Genomic DNA, 26,727 nt, shown 5'->3' with positions numbered 1-26,727 from the left:
TGTTACTTTTACATCATTGTGGGCTTATAACAACTTGTTTACACTATAATTAATTAGACAATTATTAATGAGGGCCGGGCGCGGTGGCTCAAGCCTGTAATCCCAGCACTTTGGGAGGCCGAGATGGGCGGATCACGAGGTCAGGAGGTCGAGACCATCCTGGCTAACACGGTGAAACCCCGTCTCTACTAAAAAAAATACAAAAAACTAGCCGGGCGAGGTGGCGGGCGCCTGTAGTCCCAGCTACTCGGGAGGCTGAGGCAGGGAATGGCGTAAACCCCAGAGGTGGAGCTTGCAGTGAGCTGAGATCCGGCCACTGCACTCCAGCCTGGGCGACAGAGCAAGACTCCGTCTCAAAAAAAAAAAAAAAAAAAAAAAAAATTATTAATGAGGCTGTTCTCCTTGAGCTAATTTGACTTTCATTTAATTTTTTTTTTTTTTTTTTTTCGGAGACAGAGTCTCACTCTGTTGCCCAGGCTGGAGTACAATGGAGCAATCTCGGCTCACTGCAGCCTCCACCTCTTGGGTTCCAGCGATTCTCCTGCCTCAGCTTCCCCGGGTAGCTGGGACTACAGGCATGCGCCACTATACCTGGCTAATTTTTGTATTTTTAATAGAGATGGCGTTTCACCATATTAACCAGGCTGGTCTCGAACTCCTGACCTCTGGCAACCTGCCTACCTCGGCCTTCCAAAGTGCTGGGATTACAGGTGTGAGCCACTGCACCCAGCCAATTTGACTATTTTTAACCTGAATATTAATATTTATACTATTAAGGAAATGAATAACAGAATTATTGTATTGCTGAAAGACCCTCAAACAAAACAAAATAAAATAAAAACCCCAAAGACTTGAAAATGTCCCCTGGGTCTGTTGGCACAGTATTTATTGTATAAAGTTAACCATAGATTCATGTATTAATGGCTTTAATTATTATTATATTTTTTGAGACAGAATCTCGCTCTGTTGCCCAGGCTGGAGTGCACTGGCAGGATCTCAGCTCACTGCCACCTCTGCCTCCCAGGTTCAAGCAATTCTCCTGCCTCACCCTCCTGAATAGCTGGGATTACAGGCACCTGCCACCAGGCCTGGCTACTTTTTGTATTTTTTAGTAGAGACAGGGTTTTACCATGTTGGCCGGGCTGGTCTTGAACTCCTGACCTCAAGTGACCCACCCGCCTCGGTCTCCCAAGGTGTTGGGATTCTAGGCATGAGCCACCGCGCCCGACCTAAGGGCTCTAATTACCACATGTATGCCCTAATGCCCACATTTCCACCTCCAGCTGGAGTTTGCCTTTGAACTCCAGTCTTGCCTCTGGCCGTGCTACTTGGGCCTCAATTCAGGCACCTTTAAGCTTAACTTGTCCAAAATCAACCACTTATTTTTGCTCCCCAAACTCAGCCCCCTGCCTCCGTCTTCCACATCATCTTAAATGGCCACTCCATTCTTCCAATGCTCAGCCAAAACATCTTGGACTCATCTTTGCCTTCTCCTTCCCTCTCAACCCCCGCAGCCTTCAGAACACCTCAGACCTCAGCCCACCTTAGTCCCAGTCACCATCACCTCCCACCGGGATGGTTCCAAGAGCTTCCTCACTGGTTTCTCAACAGTGAAGCCACAGAGCCTCCTGACGCCTCTGCTCAGACGCTGTCCCATCCCATCCCACCTCACCCAGAATAAATGCCAGGGCCCCACCCCAGCCAGATGCCCTTCCTGTCACTTAGACCTCGTAAGTGGGAAGAAGCAGAGCTTGCCGTAACCGGGGCTAATTCTGGAGTCAAACTGCCTGGGCACAAACCCCCCGCTACACGACTCACTGCTTATGCAGCTGTAGCCAAGTTATTTAACCTTCCTGGGCCTGGCTTCCCTCCTAGAGAGAATCACAGCACCTGAAGGTCATCGGGACGCTGAGTTGGTCCCTGGGGACGGCTCGGAGCCAGGTAAACACCCAAAAACGCAATTAGTGCTGTTCGCCTGCTGCTGTGTCCCCTCCTCCCTGCCGTGTCCCCTCCTCCCTCCCGTGTCCCCTCCGCACTGGAACGTAATGTCCATGAGGGCGTGGGTTTCTGTTCACTGCCAGGCCCCCAGCGCATGGTAAAGAGCTCTTCACAGAGCAGGCACTCGGTAGCGGGTGTCTCTACACGGTTAGTTGCCAAGACAAACCTCTGATTTCCTTATTTTGTTAATATCAGGCCAGAGCTCTAACTTGCTGGAAGATGACCTGGCACTGTCAGAGTGAGCAGCATCTGATTCGTGGCTCATGACCGCACTGGGACTCTTGTTCTGGGCATCCTAAGCAAGAACAAACACAGGCGTCAGAGGACTTCTGGTTTCCATAGAGATCCACACAGGCACACACGCGCGCACACGCACATATTTTAATGGGGTGTAACTGATTTACAATGAACTACACATGAAGTATACCCTTGGATGTGTTTTCACATGTCTATACCTGTGAAACCATCGCCTCAGTCAAGACAGTGAACAGAATCAGGCACAGTGGCTCACGCCTGTAATCTCAGCACTTTGGGAGGCGAAGGTGGGCGGATCACCTGAGCCCAGGAGTTTGAGACCAGCCTGGGCAACACAGTGAGACCCCATCTCTAAAAAAATAAATAACAGGCCAGGTGCATTGGCTCATGCCTGTAATCCCAGAAGTTTCAGAGAATGAGGCAGATGGATCACTTGAGGCCAGGAGTGCAAGACCAGGCTGGCCAATACGGTGAAACCCTGTCTCTACTAAAAATACAAAGATTGGCCGGGTGTGGCAGTGCGCACCTGTAATCCCAGCTGCTTGGGAGGCCGAGGCAGGAGAATCACTTGAACCCAGGAGGCAGAGCTTTCAGTGAGCCAAGATTATGCCACTGCACTCGAGCCTGGGCAACACAGCAAGATTTTGTCTCAAAACCACACACAAACACACCCACACCCACACACACCCCCCCACACACCACACACCCACTCCCACACACTCCACACCCACCCCACCCCCACATTCCCACACCCACACACACACTGAACTTTTAGGTACCCAGCCCGACGCCCGTCGTGGATGTGAAGGCTTCTCCACGCTGGGACTGGGAATGCAAACTCCTCCCAGCCCTGCGTGAGTCCTTGAGGTTCCTCCCCTTCTTCCCGGCGGCCCTTCCCTGAGGTCCCAACTGTTCCCTCACATGCGTGCGCACTCAGCTGGCGGCTCAAGGCCAGCCTTCTGCCCGTCTCTGGAGCTTGCTGTCCCTCTTCACAGCACACTTTCCTCCGGGGAACAAAATTCTACCTTTGCCTCCCCACATGACCGGAGTGTGCGAAGCTACCGTGAGCTGAGCAAGAAGGATCGGCTTTAGTAAGTTTGAAGCCGAGCCTCTATGATCTCTAAATCACACTCCCAAACTGTTGGTCAAAAGGGAGCAGTGATTCCCTTGGAGCATGACATGAACGTTCAGGTTCCAGTGTATTCTTAGTAGAGACAGGGTTTCACCACGGTTGGCCAGGCTGGTCTCGAATTCCTGACCTCAAGTGATCCACCCACCTTGGCCTCCCAAAGTGCTGAGATTACAGGCGTGAGCCACCGCGCCTGGCCTGGGTGTCCGTCCTTGTGAGCAAGCCCTGGGGACCTGTTTAGCATCCCACGCACACTCAGGAACTGTTCCCCGACAGATCTGCTCCTGAGCAGGCTGTCCACTCTTAGAAACACTGGATCCATGTAACAAAGCATCTCCTAGTAAAATACCTCTGATTTCCTTTTGAGACGGAGTCTCGCTCTGTCGTCCAGTCTGGAGTGCAGTGGTGCGATCTTGGCTCACTGCAAGCTCCACCTCTCAGGTTCATGCCATTCTCCTGCCTCTGCCTCCTGAGTAGCTGGGACTACAGTCACCTGCCACGATGCCCGGCTAATTCTTTGTGTGTATATATATATACACACACACACACACACATATATATATATATATATATATATTTTTTTTTTTTTTTTTTTTTTTTTTAAATTAGAGACCAGCTTTCACCATGTTAGCCAGGATGGTCTCGATCTCCTGACCTCATGATCTGCTGGCCTCAGCCTCCCAAAGTGCTGGGATTACAGGCGTGAGCCACCACGCCCGGCCAATATCTCTGATTTTCTCATGTGTAGTCTAGTGGCCCACTCGGAATGTCGGTATGCACTGTGACCTTCATTATGAAATCTCTGCTGTGGCTAGGAGTCCACTTTCTGGGTCATGGCCAGGAAACTCATTTTCCCAAACTTAAAAAAAAATCTGTACACACTTCCAAAATGTGAAAAAGACATCTTGGCCGGGCGCGGTGGCCCATACCAGCACTTTGGGAGGCCGAGGCAGGAGGATCACTTGAGCTCAGGAGTTTGAGACTAGCCTGGGCAACATGGCAAAACCCCATCTCTACAAAAAAATGCAAAAAGGCCAGACACAGTGGCTCAGGCCTGTAATCCTAGCACTTTGGGAGGCCGAGGCAGGTGGATCAACTGAGGTCAGGAGTTTTTTTTTTTTTTTTTTTTTTTTGAGACGGAGTCTCGCTCTGTCGCCCAGGCTGGAGTGCAGTGGCCGGATCTCAGCTCACTGCAAGCTCCGCCTCCCGGGTTCCCGCCATTCTCCTGCCTCAGCCTCCCGAGTAGCTGGGACTACAGGCGCCCGCCACGGCGCCCGGCTACTTTTTTGTATTTTTTAGTAGAGACGGGGTTTCACCGTGTTAGCCAGGATGGTCTCGATCTCCTGACCTCGTGATCCGCCCGTCTCGGCCTCCCAAAGTGCTGGGATTACAGGCTTGAGCCACCGCGCCCGGCCTGAGGTCAGGAGTTTGAGACCAGCCTGGTCAACATGGCGAAACCCCATCTCTACTAAAATATAAAGAATTAGCCAGGTGTGGTGGCACATGCCTATAATCCCGGCTACTCAGGAGGCTGAGGCATGAGAATCACTTGAATCCAGGAGGCAGAGGTGGCAGTGACCTGAGATTGTGCCATTGCACTCCAGCCTGGGCAACAGAGTGAGACTCTATCTCAAAAAAAAAAAAAAAAAAAAAAAATTAGCTGGGTATGGTGGCACATGCCCGTAGTCCTGGCTACTCAGGAGGCTGAGGTGGGAGGAGCATGTGAGCTCAGGAGGCCAAGGCTGCAGTGAGCCGTGACTGCACCACTGCACTCAAGCCTGGACGACAGAGTTAATCTCTGTCTCAAAATACATAAAATACGCCGGGCGCGGTAGCTCAAGCCTGTAATCCCAGCACTTTGGGAGGCCGAGACGGGTGGATCACGAGGTCAGGAGATGGAGACCATCCTGGCTAACACGGTGAAACCCCGTCTCTACTAAAAAATACTAAAAAACTAGCCGGGCGAGATGGCGGGCGCCTGTGGTCCCAGCTACTCGGGAGGCTGAGGCAGGAGAATGGCGTAAACCCGGGAGGCGGAGCTTGCAGTGAGCTGAGATCTGGCCACTGCACTCCAGCCAGGCGACAGAGCGAGACTCCATCTCAAAAAAAAAAAAAAAAAAAAAAAAAAATACATAAAATACAGTTTCAAAAGGAAAAAGGAAAGACTTCTTAAATTACTTTCTGGAAGGGTTAGTAAAACCAAGATAGTTTTGATGATGGTTTAACCATTCCAGAATAAAGTCATTCCTTGCTCTGTCTTTTTTTTGAGATGGAGTCTCGCTCTGTCGCCCAGGCTGGAGTACAGTGGTGCGATCTCAGCTTACTGCAAGCTCCGCCTCCTGGGTTCACGCCATTCTCCTGCCTCAGCCTCCCAAGTAGCTGGGTCTACAGGCGCCACCACCACACCTGGCTAATTTTTTTGTATTTTAGTAAAGACAGGGTTTCACCATGTTAGCCAGGATGGTGTCGATCTCCTGACCTCGTGATCCGCCCGCCTCGGCCTCCCAAAGTGCTGGGATTACAGGCGTGAGCCACCACGCCCGGCCCTCCTTGCTCTGTAATTCTAAGATTACCTAATTCTAAGACATTGTGTGTTACCTGATTGAGTATTGTATAAATAGTTTCATGTTTATTTCCAGACACATCATCAGTTGGAACATTTGCACAGGATTTAGTCATTTGGTCAGTAACACAGATGAACGCAAAGCTTAAGAGAGCTTCAAAGAATTCCAGGAAAACCAGCTGAAATAAAAGAAAACACAGAGAGTTTCCATCATTCTGACACACCTGGAGACAGGGCATTGATGGATTGGCGTTATTTCCTGACATCTGAATACGCACACGTTTGCACATGCACAGACATGCAGACACGTGCCCAAATACACACACATGCACAGACACACACACAGACACACACACACACACACACACACACACACATATTCTGTACTTGTGTTCAGACTGCTTTCAATCAAATCTTGGTTCTTAGACTGGTTACAGTGGCTCACATCTGTAATCTCAGCACCTTAGGAGGCTGAGGCAGGAGGATCGTTTGAGCCCAGGAGTTTGAGACCAGCCTGGGTAACACAGTGAGACCCATTCTGTACAAAAAATTGTTTTTAAAAAATCAGCCGAAGGCCGGGTGTGGTGGCTCACGCCTGTAATCCCAGCACTTTGGGAGGCCAAGGCAGGTGGATCACGAGGTCAGGAAATCGAGACCACCCTGGCTAACATGGTGAAACTCCATCTCTACTAAAAAAATACCAAAAAACCAAAACAAACAAACAAAAAAAATTAGCCAGGAGTGGTGGCGGTGCCTGTAGTCCCAGCTACTTGGGAGGCTGAGGCAGGAGAATGGCGTGAACCCGGGAGGCAGAGCTTACAGTGAGCCAAGATTGCGCCACTACACTCCAGCCTGGGCGACAGAGCAAGACTCCGTCTCTAAAAAGAAAAAAAAAAAAAAGTGTCAACGAAAAGGCTAATGAAAAAAAAAAAAAAATCTTGGTTCTTTGTTCTTGGTATCCATGGCAAAACCAACAGCCTGAATTGGATCTGTACCATTTGTGACGGCTCTTTACAAACCTCAGGTTCAAAGTTGCTGTCAACTCCATCATATATGAAAGGATTATCCTCTGCTATGACTTCCATAAATATAGCTGCTGTTAATTCTTTATTTATCATTTTAAAGTCCTGTAAAAAAGAAAATCAAACCATAACTGCCTATAATTGTAAACAGCTATATATTTTAATGTCAATTTATATCAGTACAGTAATTAAGAAAGTGTACCAGAAATTAATATATTTTTTCTTTTTTTTGAGAGATGGATTCTCACTCTGTCGCCCAGGCTGCTGTGCAGTGGTGCAATCTCAGCTCACTGCAACCTTCACCTCCTGGGTTCAAGTGATTCTCCTGCCTCAGCCTCCCAAGTAGCTGGGACTACAGGTGCACAACACCACGTCCAGCTAATTTTTGTATTTTTTAGTAGAGATGGGGTTTCACTATATGTTGGCCAGGCTGGTCTCAAACTCCTGACCTCAAGTGATCCGCCTCCCTCGGCCTCCCAAAGGGCTGGGATTACAGGCATGATACATTGCGCCCAGCCATAAATTAATATCTTAAAGACTGATAATTTTGAAAAGCATTCTGGATTAACATTGGTATGTACGGCCAGGCATGGTGGCTCACACCTGTAATCCCAGAACCCTGTGAGGCCGAAGTGGGAGGATCACTTGAGCCCAGGCTTTGGGGGATCAGCCTGGGCAACATAGCAAGACCCTGTCTCTACAAAAATTAAAAATGTAGGCCGAGCATGGTGGTGCATGCCTGCAGTCCCAGCCACTCAGGAGGCTGAGGTGGGAGGATCACTGAAGTCCAGGAGTTTGAGGCCACAGTGAACTGTGATCACAACACTGCACTCCAGCCTGGGTGACAGAGCAAGACCCTGTCTCAAACACACACATACACACACACACACAATTTACCTCTCTATCCCTTCTCGAGTACCTCCAATATAACAGTATTTTTTGGCACAGAACAGGATATAGAACATGGGAGAACAGAACATGGTCCAGGTGTGAAATATGAACACAATGCTGTAGGCTGAAAAGCACCTGGGGAAACAACGTACTGCACAACAAAACCGGTTTTACCACAGAATAACTGACATGAAGAAGAGTTACGCTCTTCGCATTGGTTAAAGTCACAGTTTCCAAGAACCTATTAATAATGTTAAGTGGGGCTGGTCTCACGCCTGTAATCCCAGCACTTTGGGAGGCTGAGGCAGGCAGATCAGGAGGTCAAGAGATTGAGACCATCCTGGCCAACATGGGGAAACCCCAGCTCTATTAAAAATACCAAAAAATTAGCTGGACATGGTGGCGGGTGCCTGTAGTCCCAGCTAGTCGGGAAGCTGAGGCAGGGGAATCATGTGAGCCCGGGAGGTGGAGATTGCAGTGAGCTGAGATCGCATCACTGCACTCCAGCCTGGGTGACAGAGCGAGACTCCGTCTCAAAATCATGATAATAATAATGTTAAGTGAGGACTTACCGTACCCAAATGTTCAGGTTTCAGTATTTTTTTAAAAATCACTCATACTGATCAGCCTGGGCAACATGGTGAAACCCCATCTCTACTAAAAATACAAAAATTAGCCGGGTGTGGTGGCATGCACCTATAATCCCAGCTAGTCGGGAGGCTAAGGCAGGGGAATCACTTGAGCCCGGGAGGCGGAGGTTGTGGTGAGTTGAGATTGCGCCACTGCATTCCAGCCTGGCGACAGAGTATGACTCTGTCTCAACAAAAAAAAAAAATTAAAAAATTTTAAAAAAAAGTTAAGTGAGGACTTACTGTACTCAAATGTTCAGGTTTCAATATTTTTTTAAAAATCACTCATACCAACCAGCCTGGGCAACATGGTGAAACTCCATCTCTACTAAAAATATAAAAATTAGGCCGGGCGCGGTGGCTCAAGCCTGTAAACCCAGCACTTTGGGAGGCCGAGACGGGCGGATCACGAGGTCAGGAGATCAAGACCATCCTGGCTAACATGGTGAAACCCCGTCTCTACTAAAAATACAAAAAAAAAAAAAACTAGCCGGGCGACCTGGCGGGCGCCTGTAGTCCCAGCTACTCGGGAGGCTGAGGCAGGAGAATGGCTTGAACCCGGGAGGCGGAGCTTGCAGTGAGCTGAGATCCGGCCACTGCACTCCAGCCTGGGCGACAGAGCGAGACTCCGTCTCAAAAAAAAAAAAAAAAAAAAAAAATATATATATATATATAAATTAGCCTGGCATGGTGGCGGGCACCTGTAATCCTAGCTACTTGGGAGGCTGAGGCAGGAGAATCACTTGAACCAGGAGGCAGAGGTTGCAGTGAGCCGAGATCATGCTACTGCAGTCCAGTCTGGGAGACAGAGCAAGACTCCACCTCCAAAATAAAAAATAAAAAACAAAAACAAAACAAAACAAAAACACTCATACCAAGAACCAGGAAGATCTCAAACTGAATGAAAAAAGAGTCCGCGGATGCCATCACCAAGACGACAGGGATGACAGGGATGTTACAACTGACTGACGGAGACTGTAAGACAGTCATCACAAAAACACTTCAATGAGGCTGGGTGTGGCGGCTCATGCCTCTAATCCTAGCACTGTGGGAGGCCGAGATGTGTAGATCACCTGAGCTCAGGAGTTTGAGACCAGTCTGGGCAACATGGTGAAATTCTGTCTCTATTAGCCAGGCGTGGTGGCGAGCACCTGTAATCCCAGCTACTCGGGAGGCTGAGGCAGAAGAATCACTTCAACCCACGAGGCGGAGGTTGCAGTGAGCCAAGATCATGTCACTGCACTCCAGCCTGGGCGACAGAGCAAGACTCTGTCAAAAAAAAAAAAAAAAAAAAATTATTCAATGGGCAATGGCAAACATGCTTGAAACAAACGAAAAACTGAAAAGGGCCAGATGTAATGGCTCACTCCTGTAATCCCAGCACTTCAGGAGGCCCAGGCAAGAGGACTGCTTGAGCCCAGGAGTTCAAGATCAGCCTGGGCAACATGGCAGTAACATGTCTGTACGAAAAACAGAAAAATTAGCTGGGTATGTTGGCACACATGTAGTCCCAGCTACTCAGGAGGCTGAGGTGGGAGGATCGCTTGAACCCAGGAGGTCGAGGCTGCTGGGAGCCAAGATTGCACCACTGCACTCCAGCCTGGGTGAGAGTAAGACCCTCGCTCAAAACAACAAACTATTTTCTCAGTTACACAGTAGGTTATCATCCATTTTTCTTACGTAAACAACGTTACGAAATTTTTAAAAACTCCTTAGCATTAGTATTTGATTCTGTTTAATCATTTGTATTCCCACAAGTACAAATTAAAAGTATCATGGAACAGGCCAGGTGCAGTGGCTCACGCCTGTAATCCCAGCACTTTGGGAGACCGACGCAGGTGGATAACAAGCTCAAGAGATCAAGACCATCCTTGCCAACACGGTGAAACCCCGTCTCTACTAAAAACACAAAAATCAGCTGAGTATGGTCATGCACGCCTGTAGTCCCAGCTACTTGGGAGGCTGATGCAGGAGAATTGCTTGAACCCAGGAGGCGGAGGTTGCAGTGAGCCGAGATCGCGTCACTGCCCTCCATCCAGCCTGGCGAAAGAGCGAGACTCTGTCTTTAAAAATATATATATATCATGGAACAAAAACAACCAATAGTATGAGAACATTGTATAAATAAGATGTTGTCACTATTTTCCCAAGTAATAACTTTTGAAAATTCCATTCTCAATAAACTATAATTGTTTTAAATGACATTCATCCTCCCCACTTCCTTTTTTTTCTTTTCTTTTTTTTTTTTTTTTTTTTGACAGAGTTTTGCTCTTGTTGCCTAGACTGGAGTGCAGTGGCACGATTTCAGCTCATTGCAACCTCTGCCTCCCGGGTTCAAGCAATTCTCCTGCCTCAGCCTCCCAAGTAGCTGGGATTACAGGCTCCCGCCACCACACCTGGCTAATTTTTTTTGTATTTTTAGTAGAAACGGGGTTTCACAGTGTTGGCCAGGCTGGTCTCAAACTCCTGACCTCAGGTGATCCACCCGCCTCAGCCTTCCAAAGTCCTTCCTTTGTATAAAGATTTCAGTTGGCTTTATTGCTATTCTAGGATCAGGCAACACTTTGGTTCGTCAAAAAGAGTAAAGTGTTCCTCCATTTTCCTTTTTTGTTTATTGGGGGATTTTTTTGGGACAGGGCCTCCCTCTGTCAACCAAGCTGGAATACAGTGGCATGAACACAGCTTACTACAGCCTCCCAAGTAGCTGGGACTACAGGTGTGCACTACCATGCCTGGCTATGTTTTTTTATTTTTTGTAGAGAGGGGGATCTCACTGTGTTGCCCAGGCTGGTCTTGAACTCCTAAGCTCAGGTCATCCTCCTGACTCAGTCTCCCAAAGTGCTGGAATTAGGGGCATGCAGCACCGCGCTCAGCCCCATCTTTAAATGGCCGGAGCTGCGTGAATAAAGACACTGTAGGCCAGTCAGGCGCGGTGGCTCACGCCTGCAATCCCGGCACTTAGGGAGGCCGAGGCAGGTGGATCACCTGACGTCAGGAGTTCGAGACCAGCCTGGGCAACATGGTGAAAACCCGTCTCTACTAAAAATACAAAAATTAGCCGGGCATGATGGTAGGCACCTGTAATCCCAGCTACTTAGGAGGCTGAGGCAGGAGAATTGCTTGAACCCAGGAGGTGGAGGTTGCAGTGAGCCAAGATCGCCTCATTGTACTCCAGCCTGGGCGACAAGAGCAAAACTCCATCTCAAAAACAATAAAATTTTATATATTTTATATTATTATTATATATAAAATTATATATATATAAAAAGTGTGTGTGTATATATATATAATATATATATTTATTTATTTTAAGACAATGGCCCATGTTATATATAAATATATATGGCCAAGCTGGTCTTGAACTCCTTGACCTCAGGTGATCCACCCGCCTCGGCCTCTCAAAGGCTGGGATTGCAGCATAAATATATATATATATATGCATGCCATGGGCCATTGTTATAGGCCATAGGCCATTGTCTTGCCCTAATCTGTGAGCACATTGGGCAGGTGACAGCTGTTTCTGTTCCTTCCACAACCACAGACCACTGTTCTGCCAAGAGACTCCATAAACATTCAATGGTTCTGAAAATCTAGCCAGATCGTCACCTGATTATTTGCATATCATAGCTGGAATATCTTGCCTCTCTTTAATTAAAATCAAAGTGCCTGTAAATAGAAAGCCAGTATTGAACTTAGGTGGTTACTTTCAGCATCCAGAGGAAGTGTCTCATCTTCATTGTAGGCTCGTGGGGAGGCGCTGCGCGGGGTCTGCAGTAAGCTAGATAGATCTCCCAGCACTTATTCATGTAATTCATAGAGTAGAGCGTCCGCTGTTGCTCACAGAATAAATTGCCTAAAAATACAATGTTCGAAAAATGATTACAGATTTATATTTTGAGAAAAAAAAAAAAACAGCAGTAAATACAATCCTATTGTTTTTGGTTTTTTCCGAGACAGAGTCTTGCTGTCACTCAGGCTGCAGTGCTGTGGCACGATCTTGGCTCACTGCAACCTCCGCCCCCCAGGCTCAAGCGATTCTCCTGCCTCAGCCTCCCGAGTGGCTGGGATTACAGGCATGCACCACCACGCCTGGCTAATTTTTTGTGTTTTTAATAGAGACAGGGTTTTGCCATGTTGGCCAGGCTGGTCTTGAACTCCTTGACCTCAGGTGGTCCACCCGCCTCGGCCTCCCAAAGTGCTGGGACTGCAGGAGTGAGCCACTGCACCCCCAGCCCAGATTTATATTTTGAGAAAAAAAAAATGGGGCAGTAAATAGAATCCTGTTGGTTTTGTATTTACCTTTTATCTGGCAGGCATTTGGATGAATGTTCTCGGTCATCAGTTTTGTAAAACACAAGAAGAGCGATGGGCTTCTCTTTCTGTGATAAAGATCAAAAGATACGATAATTACTTTTTTAAAAGAGGGAAATTAATTCCCTTCTCCTTGAGCATAGACTAGACTTAATAATTTGCTTCTAATGTACAGAGTATAGAAAGGGAAGGCTGGAGTCAGTGGCTCACACCTATAATCCCAGCATTTTGGGAGGCCAAGGCGGGCGAATCACTCGAGGTCAGGAGTTCAAGACCAGCCTGGTCAACATAGTGAAATCCCATCTCTACTAAAAATACAAAAAATTGGCTGGGCTTGGTGGCGTACACCTGTAATCCCAGCTATTTGGGAGGCTGAGGCTGAGGCAGGAGAATCACTGGAACCCGGGAGGTGGAGGTTACAGTGAGCCGAGATTGGGCCACTGCACTCCAGCCTGGGTGACAGAGCAAGACTCCATCTCAAAAAAATAAATACATAAATAAAAGTTTTTTTTGAAAAATGATATAAAACCACTTTTGCTGTAAGACAGACAAGAAATTGTGACATAAGAAAGAAAAGTTGGTTGTGATTATTTGTTTCTGCATGAAAAACCCCAAGAGATATTTGCAGTATTGACCTGACTCAGATATGAAGGGTTTTCAAAGTTTTGATCTAGTGTCTCACGGCTTTGTGGTTCATATTTGTGGAAACGTTGTGTTCTGAGTCCTTCATTTCAAGGGTATGTTAAAAAAAAAAAAAAAGACTGCTGAGGCTGGGCACGGTGGCTCACACCTGTAATCCCAGCACTTTGAGAGGCTGAGGCAGGTGGATCGCCTGAGGTCAGGAGTTCGAAACCAGCCTGGCCAACATGGTGAAACCCCATCTCTACTAAAAATACAACAACAAAAACATTAGCCAGGCATGGTGGCACACGCCTGTCATCCCAGCTACCCAGGAGCCTGAGGCAGAAGAATTGCTTGAACCTGGGAGGCAGAGGTTGCAGTGAGCCATGATTGTGCCACTGCACTCCAGCCTGGACAACAGAGCAAGACTCTGTCTCCAAAAAAATAAAAATGACTGCTGAAGAAAAGAGGGCTTTATGACAATAGTACAACTTAGCTGTGCTCCGTCCCCCACTGAGGGTCCAGAAATAGTACTTACTGGAATTCTTCGTGATAAATGTGGTACGCCAAACGCAGGAGGTAATTCAAAAATGTTCTCAGAAGTATTGTTGTAAATGGAGAATGGATTTCTTCAACTGGTATGTCATTAGTGGCTAAAATAAGAAAATTGGAGAGGATGTCTGATATTTGCTAGAACCTTCCATTTTATTTGTTCCTGGTATACAATTTGAGGAACTGAATATGAGAGAGTACTTATTTCAAAATGCTCTGAACATGTATAAGCATCCAACTAAAAATTTAAAACTCTATGAAAGCCAGGCACAGTGGCTCACGCCTGTAATCCCAGCACTTTGGGAAGCTGAAGCAGGCAAATTGCCTGAGGTCAGGAGTTTGAGACCAGCCTGGGCAACATGGTGAAACCCTGTCTCGGCCGGGCGCGGTGGCTCAAGCCTGTAATCCCAGCACTTTGGGAGGCCGAGATGGGCGGATCACGAGGTCAGGAGATCGAGACCATCCTGGCTAATAGGGTGAAACCCTGTCTCTACTTAAAAATACAAAAAAACTAGCCGGGCGACGAGGCGGGCGCCTGTAGTCCCAGCTACTCTGGAGGCTGAGGGAGGAGGATGGCGTAAATCCAGGACGCGGAGCTTGCAGTGAGCTGAGATCTGGCCACTGCACTCCAGCCTGGGTGGCAGAGCAAGACTCCGTCTCAAAAAAAAAAAAAAAAAAAAAAAAAAGAAACCCTGTCTCTACCAAAAATACAAAAAGTTAGCCAGGTGTGGTGGTGTGCACCTGTAATTCCAGCTACTCGGGAGACTGAGGCAGAAGAATTGCTGGAACCCAGGAGGTAGGACTTGCAGTGAGCCAAGACTGAGTCACTGCACTCCAGCCTGGGCAACAGAGCGAGACTTCATCTTAAAAAAAAAAAAAAAAAGTCAATCTCGTTCCTTTACAAGACGAGCTATCTTGTCCCAATGTTTTCCACAGTAGTCTGAGACAATCTGATGAATGCTGCTAATTCTAAATGGATTTTAAGTATGTTTCAAACACTAAACTTTGACGTAAATGGGCATTTTTTCTAATACTTTATTTTTCAAGTGGATAATTTGCAGCTTACAGCTCTGCCTCCCAGAATTTGGCTGAAAGAAGTCAAACTTCCAAAGTTGTTAAAATGTATCACTTCAACTTCCTAATTTGAAATCAAGACCAATCCTAAGACTACTTAGGGCCTTTTCCAGACTCTTCCAAGCCAGTGGTGATTCTCCCCATTTCTTTTTTTTTTTTTTTTTGAGAGCGGAGTCTCACTCTGTTGCCCAGGCCTGAGTGCAGTGGTGCGATCTCGGCTCACTGCAACCTCCGCCTCGCGAGTTCAGGCGATTCTTCTGCCTCAGCCTCCCGAGTAGCTGGGACTACAGGCATGTACCACCACACCCAGCTAAGTTTTTGTATTTTTGGTAGAGACGGGGTTTCACCGTGTTAGCCAGGATGGTCTCGAACTCCTGATCTCATGGTCTGCCCACTTCAACCTCCCAAAGTGCTGATTACAGGCGTGAGCCACTGCACCCAGCCTTTTTTTTTTTTTTTTTTTTTTGGTTGTTGAGATAGTCTCACTCTGTCACCCAGGATGGAAATCTTGGCTCACTGCAACCTCCACCTCCTAGGCTCAAGCGATTCTACTCCTACCTCAGCCTCCCACTAAGTAGCTGGGAATACAGGCATGTACCACCACACCTGGCTAATTTTTGTGTTTTTAGTAGAGACAGAGTTTTACCACTTTGGCCAGGCTGGTCTCAAACTCCTGGACTCAAGTGATCCACCTCGGCCTTCCAAAGAGCTGGGATTACAGGCGTGAGCCACAAGGCCTGGCCGTCTCCCCAACTCTGACCTGACAATTCAGTGCTTTTTTACTGTAGATCGGTGGTCGGGGGAGAGGGAGGCAAACTTTCTGTAAAGGGCCGGAGAGTAAGTATTTTAGGCTTGGTGGACCAGACAGTCTGCATCACAACCCCTCCGCGGTGGTGCTTTGGGGTAAAGCAGTCACAAACATGTGAGCAAATGGGCGTGTCTGTGTTCCAGTAAAGCATGATTTAGGGGAACAGGGGCGGACTGGATTTCACCCTGGGACCATGCATGGCTGGCCCTGCTTTTGTAGGTGACCTCGTACTGTTGCTGTTACGTCACGACACTGTCTCTTCAAGTACATCGTAATCACAGGGGAACAAGACCACGTGCTGATTTCTGGAACACTCTTCTCCCAACCTGCGCCTTCACCACTCCCTTCGCATTTCCCACTGCTTTCCAGATAACACTGTGACACTGTCCTTTAAACCAGCGGTCCCCAACCTTTTTGGCATCAGGGACCGATTTTGTGGAAGACAATTTTTCCATGAATGGTGGGAAGGGGTGGGGGGACTGTTGGTTTCAGGATGATTCAAGCGCATTTGAATTACTGCACACTTTATTTCGATTAGGATGACATTGTAATACATAATGAAACAGTTCTACAACTCACCATCATGTAGACTCAGTGGGAGCCTAAGCTTGTTTTCCTACAACTAGACGGCCCCATCTGGGGGTGACGGGAGACAGCGACAGATCATCAGGCATTAGATTCTCCTAAGGAGCATGCAACCTACATCCCTCGCATGCCAGTTCACAGGAGGATTTGTGCTCAGTTCACAGAAGGATTTGTGCTCCTGTGAGAATCTAATGCCCTGCTGATCTGCAGGAGGTAATGCCAGCAATGGGGAATGGCTGTAAAAACAGATGAAGGTAGGCTGGGTACGGTGGCTCATGCCTGTAATCCCAGCACTTTGGGAGGCCAAGGCGGGCGGATCATCTGAGGTCAGGAGTTCGGGACCAGCCTAACCAACATGGAAAAACCCCATCTCTACTAAAAAACACAAAAATTAGCTGGGCATGGTGGCCCATGCCTGTAATCCCGGCTACTCAGGAGGCTGAGGCAGGAGAGTCACTTGAACCCAGGAAGCGGAGGTTGTGGTGAGCCGAGATCCTGCCACTGCACCCCAGCTTGGGCAACAAGAGCGAAACTGTCTCAAAACAAAAGAAAACAAAAAAAAAAAAACAGATGAAGGTTCACTTGCTTGCCCATGGCTCACCTTCCGCTGTGCACAGTTTCCTAACAGGCCACAGACCAGTACTGATCCATGGCCTGGGGATTGGGGACCCCTGCTGTGTGTGTGTGTGTGTGTGTGTGTGTGTGTGTGTGTGTGTGATGGAGTCTTGCCCTGTCGCCCAGGCTGGAGTGTAATGTCACGATCTCGGCTCACTGCAACCTCCACCTCCCGGGTCCAAGCGATCCTCCCGCCTCAGCCTCCTAAATGGCTGGGATTACAGGCATGCACCACCATGTCTGGACAATTTTTTGTATCTTTTAGTAGAGACGGGGTTTCACCATGTTGGTTAGGCTGGTCTCAAACTCCTGACCTTGTGATCCGCCTGCCTTGGCCTCCCAAAGTGCTGGGATTACAGGCATGAGCCACTGTACTCAGCCTGGGCCCCTGCTTTAAACCAAAAGATGTGAAGGATCTGGAATACTCACCACTTAATATCCTGTCCATATCAGCAAGAGTTAGTCTGTGGTGATGAAATTTGCAATCTTTTAGAAATCTCCAGAAGTGAAGCTTTGTCATCAGAAAGGTATTATCCAGAGAGTGGTCGCATCCCAGGCTGCTATAAAAGCTGTAGATTCTTCTTAATTCTGTAATATTTCTTAACACAGCATATTCTACCTGAAAGGAAGAAAGTCATGTGTGGATTAAGAACAAAAGACGGCTGGGCACGGTGGCTCAAGCCTGTAATCCCAGCACTTTGGGAGGCCGAGGCAGATCACCTGAGGTCAGGAGTTCCAGACCAGCCTGGCCAACATGGTGAAATCCCATCTCTACTAAAAATACAAAATTAGCTGGGCCTGGTGGCGGGCACCTATAATACCAGCTACTCAGGAGGCTGAGGCAGGAGAATTGCTTGAACCCGGGAGGAGGAGGTTGCAGTGAGCCAAAATCACGTCACTGCACTCCAGCCTGGGCATCAAGAGTGAGACTGTCTCAAAATAAATAAATAAAATTTAAAAATTATAAAAAGAACAGTCAGGCACAGTGGCTCACACCTGTAATCTCAGCACTTTGGGAGGCCGAGGCAGGCGGATTATGAGGTCAGGAGATCGAGACCATCCTGGCTAACAGGGTGAAATCCCGTTTCCACTAAAAATACAAAAAATTAGCGGGAGAGCAAGACTCCGTCTCAAAAAAAAAAAAAAAAAAATTAAAAAAAAAAACAAAAAACACAACACCTGTGTCCTACATTAAATGCGATAATACAAGTAAAGTAACGGCATTTAGGTCTTTCCACTGTAAGAACTTAAGAAGTGTTTTTTGGCCGGGCGCGGTGGCTCAAGCCTGTAATCCCAGCACTTTGGGAGGCCGAGACGGGCGGATCACGAAGTCAGGAGATCGAGACCATCCTGGCTAACACGGTGAAACCTCGTCTCTACTAAAAAATACAAAAAACTAGCTGGGCGAGGTGGCGGACGCCTGTAGTCTCAGCTACTGCAGAGGCTGAGGCAGGAGAATGGCGGGAACCCGGGAGGCGGAGCTTGCAGTGAGCTGAGTTCCGGCCACTGCACTCCAGCCTGGGTGACAGAGCAAGACTCCGCCTCAAAAAAAAAAAAAAAAAAAAAAAAAAAAAACAACAACAAGAAGTGTTTTTTTGTTTTGTTACGACATGGAGTCTCGCTCTGTCACCCAGGCTGGAGTGCAGTGGCACAATCTTGGCTCACTGCAACCTCTGCCTTCTGGGTTCAGGCAATTCTCATGCCTCAGTCTCCAGAGTAGCTGTGATTACAGGTGCACACCACCATGCCCGGCTAGTTTTTGTATTTTGGTAGACATGGGGTTTCACCATATTGGCCAGTCTGCTCTTGAACTCCTGACCTCAGGTGATCCGCCTGCCTCGGCCTCCCAAAGTGTTACGATTACAGGCGTGAGCCACGGTGCCTGGCCAAGAAGCATTTTATTCTTTCCACCCACCCGCCTTGGTCAATAAAATGCCATCTCCGACCAACAGTAAAAACAAACAAAAAAAAACAAGTTATCTGGAAAACAGACTTCCTTTCACACGGCATGTGCTGGCTTCCTCTCTCAGTGGCGGCAACAAAATTCTACTGTCTGCAGATCCTTATTCCTCATCAACACATGTGCAAAAATCCTCAACAAAATAAGTGGAATCCAGCAATATATAAAGTATAGTAGCCACGCGTGCTGGCTCACGCCTGTCATCCCAGCACCTTGTGAGGCCAAGGCGGGAGGATCGCTTGAGCCTGGGAACTCGAGACCAGCCTGTGCAATATAGTGAGACTGTGTCTCAACTGAAAATTAAAAATTAAAGAAATTAACCAGGCACAGTGGCGAGTGCCCATAGAGTCCCAGCTACTCAGGAAGCTGAGGCGGGAGGATTGCTCGAGCCCAGAAGGTCAAGACTGCAGTGAGCTGAGATCGCACCACTTCACTCCAGCCAGGGTGACACAGCAAGACCCAAGCTCGAAAAGAAAAACAAACAAAACAAAAAAAAAAACGAAGATAATACAGCAACACCAAGTAGCGTTTAGCCTAGAATTGCAAAGCTGGATTAACATTTGAAAAATCAATCAGGGTAATTCACCCTATTGACAGACTGGAGATGAACCAAATGATTCTATCGGCTGAAGCATTTCCTTTTTTTTTTTTTTTTTGAGACAGAGTCTTGCTCCGTCGCCCAGGCTGGAGTGCAGTGGCCGGATCTCAGCTCACTGCAAACTCCACCTCCTGGATTCACACCATTCTCCTGCCTCAGCCTCCCGAGTAGCTGGGACTACAGGCACCCGCCATCTCGCCCGGCTAGTTTTTTGTATTTTTTAGTAGAGATGGGGTTTCACCGTGTTAGCCAGGATGGTCTTGATCTCCTGACCTCGTGATCCACCCGTCTTGGCCTCCCAAAGTGCTAGGACTACAGGCTTGAGCCACCGCACCCGGCCCAGCTGAAGCATTTCACAGAATTTAACATCCATTCGTGATAAGCACCCTCAGCAAATTAGGAATAGAAAGGAATCCCTCAGCCTGATCAATAGCATGTACAAAACATGCAACTCACATCACACATAGGGCCGAAAGTCTGAAAGAAGCACAATTCCGCCATGTGCGGTGGCTCACGCCTGTAATCCCAGCACTTTGGGAGGCCGAGGTGGAAGGATCACCTGAGGTCAGGAGTTGGAGACCAGCCTGGGCAACATGGTGAAACTCCATCTCTACTAAAAATACAAAAAATAGCTAGGCGTGGTGGTGCGTGCCTGTAATCCCAGCTACTCAGGAGGCTGAGGCAGGAGAATCGCTTGAACCCAAAAGCCGAGGTCATGCCACTGCACTCCAGCCTGGGCAACAAGAGGGAAACTCCATCTCAAAAAAAAAAAAAGCAGCAATATTCATGCTGTTTGCTTTACTCACCTCCCTCTGTCACATTTCACCTTTTAGGATTTTCCCCAGACCCTTGATGCCCTTAAGCTGCTCCAAATTCCCCAAACAGGTAGCCCTGCCCTCTGCACAGCGTCCTGTTCTCCAGAACCACTCACCCCATGCCCTACCCTCTTCAATGAGACACTCAGAGAACGCAAAGAACAGGATTCGGGGTCCTAAGGGAGACAGGAAGCCCTGCCTGGGCGGCTTCAGGCATCTGTTACGCTGAGCATTAATTCCTGCTTTTGAAAACGCAGTTCAATTGAATAAACATGTATCGTCTGCCCGATCCAAAGCACTGTTCTAGGCTGGGCGTGGTGGCTCACACCCATCACCCCGCGCTTTGGGAGGCCGAGGCGGGCGGATCACCTGAGGCCAGGAGTTCCAGACCAGCCTGGCCAATATGGTGAAACCCCGTCTCTACCAAAACACAAAAAAATAGCCAGGTGTGGTGGCATACGCCCGTAATCCCAGCTACTCGGGAGGCTGCGGTGGGGGAATTGCTTGGACCCAGGAGGCAGAGGTGGCAGTCAGCCAAGATTGCGCCATAGCACTCCAGCCTGGGCAACAGAGCAAAACTCGGTCACAAAAAAAAAAAAAAGACATTCAACACATGACAGCAGTCACCAGCTATATTTCCCCAGGATGCAATTGATACCAATAAAAAAGATTTTACCTGCTTCTTTTCTTCAGGTCGGGCTGCCTCAGGGTACATGTCTAGGAGCAAATTTAAATCCAGCTCAATGCTCGACCCCAACACAGAATGACTTTCACTGCCATCAAGCTTTCTGATCAGTTCTAATGAAGGAAGGCAAATACAGGGGATAATTATGGTTTGTTTGGTGTTTTTTTGTTTTGTTTTGTTTGTGTTTTTGTTTTGAGACCAGGCCTCACTCTGTCGCCCAGGCTGGAGTGCAGTGGCATGATCTCAGCTCACTGCAACCTCTGCCTCCCAGGCTCAAGCAATCCTCCCGCCTCACCCTCCCGAGTAGCTGGGACTACAGACATGCACTGTCATGGCCCAGCTCATTTTTATACTTTTTGTAGACACAGCATTTCACCATGTTGCCCAGGCTGGTCTCGAACTCCTGAGCCCAAGTTATCCGCCTGCCTTGGCCTCCCAAAGTGCTGGGATTACAGGCATGGGCCACTGCACCCATCCTTGGAGATAACTATGAAAAGCAATGTTAAAATTTCTCAATGTTATGTCACAATGATTTTCTACCAAAATGTGATACAAGAATATTCCAAAAACCTACTAAGAATGCAGGCGGCCAGGTGCGGTGGCTCAAGCCTGTAATCCCAGCACTTTGGGAGGCCGAGATGGGCGGATCACGGGGTCAGGAGATCGAGACCATCCTGGCTAACACGGTGAAAGCCCGTCTCTACTAAAAAAATACAAAAAACTAGCCGGGCGAGGTGGTGGGCACTTGCAGTCCCAGCTACTTGGGAGGCTGAGGCAGGAGAATGGCGTAAACCCTGGAGGCGGAGCTTGCAGTGAGCTGAGATCCGGCCACTGCACTCCAGCCTGGGCGACAGAGCGAGACTCCGTCTCAAAAAAAAAAAAAAAAAAAAGAATGCAGGCGGGGCACAGTGGCTCATGCCTGTAATCCCAGCATTTTGGGAAGCCAAAATGGGAAGTTAAGGCTGCAGTGAGCTATGATGACACCACTGCACTCCAACCTGGGCAACAGAGTGAGATCCTGTCTCTTAAAAAACATTTTTTTAAAAGCAGTTGCAAGCCAGGCACAATGGCTTACAGCTGTAATCTCAACAGTTTGGGAGGCTGAGGCAGGAGGATTGATTGAGGACAGGAGTTTGAATCAGCCTGGGCAACACAGTGAGACCGTGCCTCTACAAAAAGTTTAAAAATTAGGTAGGCATGGCCAGGTGCGGTGGCTCACACCTGTAATCCCAGCACTTTGGGAGGCCAAGGCAGGCGGATCATGAGGTCAGGAGTCAGAGACCACCCTGGCCAACATGGTACAACCCTGTCTCTAATAAAATTACAAAAATTAGCCAAGCATGGTGGCATGCACCTGTAACCCCAGCTACTCGGGAGGCTGAGGCAGGAGAATGGCGTATACCCGGGAGGCGGAGACTGCAGTGAGCCGAGATTGAACCACTGCACTCCAGCCTGGATGACAGAGCAAGACTCCATCTCAAAAAAAAAAAAAAAAAAAAAAATTAGCTAGGCATGGTGGTGCACATCTGTATTCCCAGCTATAGGCGAGGCTGAGGTGGGAGGATCACTGGAGCCCAGGAGTCTGAGGCCGTAGTGACAGAGCAAGACTTTGTCTCAAATTGTTTTTTTAAAAAGGGAGTTGCTCACAGGGGACTTCTGTTTTCTGAAGCGTTCAGGGTATTTTCACGAGTGGACACCATGGATAAAAACAGATAAATTTTATTTCAACAGGTGAATGCTTCCTACCGGCACTTCTGGACAATCTTTGGGCAACTCCTGGAGACAGGTCCAGGCAGCTGATGAATTCAACTTCAAGATCTGGAAACCCGGCTATGTGGTCATTGGAGAATGCGCCTTCGTACACACGCCCGTTCTTGAAAGTTAATCGGCCCTGCAGACAGAAAAACAACTTTATGCAGTTTAGGAAAAGTTTTCTTAGAAAAACACTGGTAAGGCCGGGTGCGGTGGCTCACACCTGTAATCCCAGCACGTTGGGAGGCCGAGGCAGGCGGATCACAAGGTCTGGAGTTCGAGATCAGACTGGCCAACATGGTGAAACCCCATCGCTATTAAATATACAAAAATTAGGCCGGGCGCAGTGGCTCAAGCCTGTAATCCCAGCACTTTGGGAGGCCGAGACGGGTGGATCACGAGGTCAGGAGATCGAGACCATCCTGGCGAACACGGTGAAACCCCGTCTCTACCAAAAAAAAAAATCCAGCCGGGCGCGGTGGCTCAAGCCTGTAATCCCAGCACTTTGGGAGGCCGAGACGGGCGGATCACGAGGTCAGGAGATCGAGACCATCCTGGCTAACACGGTGAAACCCCGTCTCTACTAAAAACTACAAAAAACTAGCCGGGCGACGTGGCGGCGCCTGTAGTCCCAGCTACTCGGGAGGCTGAGACAGGAGAATGGCGTGAACCCGGGAGGCGGAGCTTGCAGTGAGCTGAGATCTGGCCACTGCACTCCAGCCTGGGTGACAGAGCAAGACTCCGTCTCAAAAAAAAAAAAAAAAAAAAAAAATCCAAAAAACTAGCCGGGCGCCTGTAGTCCCAGCTACTCGGGAGGCTGAGGCAGGAGAATGGCGTAAACCCGGGAGGCGGAGCTTGCAGTGAGCTGAGATCTGGCCACTGCACTCCAGCCTGGGTGACAGAGCAAGACTCCGTCTCAAAAAAAAAAAAAAAAAAAAAAAATTAGCCAGGTGTGGTGGCGTGTACTGTAGTCCCAGCTACTCAGGAGGCTGAGGTAGGAGAATCGCTGGAACCCAGGAGGCGGAGGTTCCACAGTGAGCCGAGATCACATCACTGCACTCCAGCCTGGGTGACAGAGAGTCTGCCTCATAAAAGGAAAAAGGAAAGGAAAGGAAAGGAAAGGAGGAAAGGAAAGGAAAAAGGAAAAGGAAAAGAAAGGAAAGCAAAGCATGAGTAAATGTACATCAATAGTTTTCTCAAGGGTTTGGAGCTTTTCGTTTGTTTTGAAAATACGCACTTACTCCACATATAGTCAGGCTCCTGGGTCTCATGCACTGTATAAGTTCTCTCTCTTCCTCCTTCTTCTATTCCTCCTCCTCCTCTCTCTATCTCCCCCACAATCTTTCTCCAATTTTAAGCACCTCTAGGCCACAGAATGTGTCTTATTAAACTAGGCTAGTGACCAGCAGAATGCCCATCACACAATAGAGACTCCCTGATTTTTTTTTTTTTTTTTTTTTTTGTGAGACGGAGCCTCACTGTCACCCAGGCTGGAGTGCAGTAGCATGATCTTGGCTTACTGTAACCTCCACCTCCTGGGTTCAAGCTATTCTCCTTCCTCAGTCTCCCAAGAGGCTGGGATTACAGGTGCCCGCCACCACGCCTGGCTAACTTTTGTAATTTTAGTAGAGATGGGCTTTCACCATGTTGGCCAGGCTGGTCTTGAACTCCTGACCTCAAGTGATCTGTCCACCTCGGCCTCCCAAAGTGCTGGGATTACAGGCGTGAGCCACCATGCCCGGCCAAGACTCCCTGAGATTTGTCAAACCCAGGTCAATAGTCAGTTACTGATTCAAAAGTGGGCAAATGACCCTATTTGGCTCAGTGAAATGAAAGACCCTTTTAGAGAGCTTCTGTCAAAAGTTCCTCCTTTTCTTCTACTTAGTATGGTATGCAGATGTGAAGGCTGGAACCACAGCAGCCGACTTGCAATCATGAGGGAGGAAAAACACAAGGGTGAAAGTGACATGGTGGGAGATGCTATGGATAGATGGAAGAGAAATTCTGACAGCAATGAGTTGCTGAAGCCTACATTATTCTGTATTACACATGGCAGACAACACTAGACGGTTAGTTGCAAACCAAAACCACCATCATACATACAACATACACACACACACACACACACACACACACACACACACACCCCAAAAACTAAATAACCACTAAATACACAGGAAATCAATGAGCATTGAAAATATTTTGCCAGGCACAGTGGCTCATGCCTATAATCCCAGCACTTTGGGAGGCCGAGGCAGGAGGATTGCTTGAGGCCAGGAGTTTGAGACCAGCTTGGCCAACATGGTAAAACCCACGTCACTACTTTAAAAAAAAAAAAAAAAAAAAAAAAAAAAAAGCTGAGCATAGCGGTGCACACCTGTAGTCCCAGCTACTCGAGTGGCTGAGGCACAAGAATCGCTTAAACCCGGGAAGCGGAGGTTGCAGTGAGCCGAGATTGCGCCACTGCACTCCAGCCTGGGTGATAGAGTGAAACTCCGTCAAAAAAAAAAAAAAAAGAAAAGAAAAAAAGTCATGTAATCACCTTAGCAAAACAGTACGTTACCTTATACAAAATAGATAATGCAATTTAATAGAGAATGATAAGCCTTTTGTCAAAAAGAGTTCTGTAGATGGATGGTGATGGTTGCACAACAATGCGAATGTATTTCATGCCACTGGACTGTGCACTTAGAAATTAAGATGGTAAATCTGTGTACTTTACCACAATCAAAAAGAAATCTAGAGTGCCTATACTTACCACAGACAAAATAGACCTCAGAGAAATGAAAATTACCAGGGTTGGCCAGTGTGGTTGGTGGCTCACACCTGTAATCCCAGCACTCTGGGAGGCTGAGGTGGGCAGATCACTTGAGGCCAGGAGTTCGAGACCAGCCTGGCCAACATGACGAAACCCTGTCTCTACTAAAAATACAAAAATTAGCCAGGCGTGGTGGCCCACACCTGTAATCCCAGCTACTCATGAGGCTGAGGAAGGAGAATCACTTGAACCTGGGAAGCGGAGGTTGCAGTGAGCTGAGATCGCACCAATGTACTCCAGCCTGGGCAACACAGCAAGACTGCGTCTCAGAAAGAAAGAAAATTAGCAGGGTTAATAGGAAATTACGTGATGACCAAAAGAGCCAGAGCACCAATGCATAATGACCCTCCACGTGTGTGCATAATGACCCTCCACGTGTGTGCGCCGAACAACAAACTTCAAATATATGAAGCAAAACTGACAGAACTGAAAGCGGAAATAGACAAATCTGCAATTATACTGGGACATGTCAACGGCTTTACATAATTTCAATGGCTTTACATCGTTGTTTGAAATGTGATCTTCCCGGGTCTGTACTCACTGTGCCATGTTTCTTATTGGAAACCCATTCTCCGTCGTACACGGCTCCACTGGCATAATAAAACTTGCCACGTCCGTGACGATGTCCGTTTACAAACTCCCCTATGTATTCATTTCTCAAGGGATACTGGGAACTGGGGATTCTCTTTAGAAACCACGTGTGTGTTCCAAAGCCATTCTGAAAAGAAAGCAGACGGCCGTCAGACAAGCGCAAATCCTCTACTCTTGACCCGAATCCCCTCAAAATTAGGATAAACACAATGAAAACTGCAAAGGGCGAAGAACTTGGACTCTGGAGTTGCACAGACTTGGGTTCAATTTCAGCTCAGCTGCTTATTAACGAGTCTTTCGAACTAAGGCAGATGATTTAAGACTTCTAAGTTCCTCATCCGTAAAACAGAAATAACACCTGCCCTTCAGCTTAGATACAAAGGAATTCGAGACCAGCCCGGCCAACATGGTGAAACCCCGTCTCTACTAAAAAGTGAAGGTAAGTGTATATAAAG

At 47.9% G+C, this 26,727-nt stretch overlaps 1 protein-coding gene across 1 annotated transcript in view; it reads right to left on the bottom strand.

The window, feature by feature from the left end:
- LOC104665830 (radial spoke head 10 homolog B) overlaps nt 1–26,727 on the bottom strand; it is a 47,400-nt gene that overhangs the window by 6,608 nt on the left and 14,065 nt on the right. Inside the window, exons 9-18 of the mRNA XM_030932199.1 lie at nt 26,223–26,399; nt 22,858–23,002; nt 21,103–21,224; nt 17,483–17,672; nt 13,958–14,072; nt 12,787–12,866; nt 12,192–12,340; nt 6,965–7,072; nt 5,981–6,124; nt 2,165–2,293 (exon numbers count right to left, since the gene is read on the bottom strand). Of these exons, the coding sequence (XP_030788059.1) occupies nt 2,165–2,293; nt 5,981–6,124; nt 6,965–7,072; nt 12,192–12,340; nt 12,787–12,866; nt 13,958–14,072; nt 17,483–17,672; nt 21,103–21,224; nt 22,858–23,002; nt 26,223–26,399 (1,359 nt within the window). The remainder of the gene's footprint in view (nt 1–2,164; nt 2,294–5,980; nt 6,125–6,964; nt 7,073–12,191; nt 12,341–12,786; nt 12,867–13,957; nt 14,073–17,482; nt 17,673–21,102; nt 21,225–22,857; nt 23,003–26,222; nt 26,400–26,727) is intronic.

Source organism: Rhinopithecus roxellana, chromosome 6 (genome assembly GCF_007565055.1).
Source record: "Rhinopithecus roxellana isolate Shanxi Qingling chromosome 6, ASM756505v1, whole genome shotgun sequence".
NCBI lineage: Eukaryota > Metazoa > Chordata > Mammalia > Primates > Cercopithecidae > Rhinopithecus > Rhinopithecus roxellana.
Note: the sequence above shows the minus strand (reverse complement) of the source record. Positions and strands in the feature narration are given on the sequence as shown.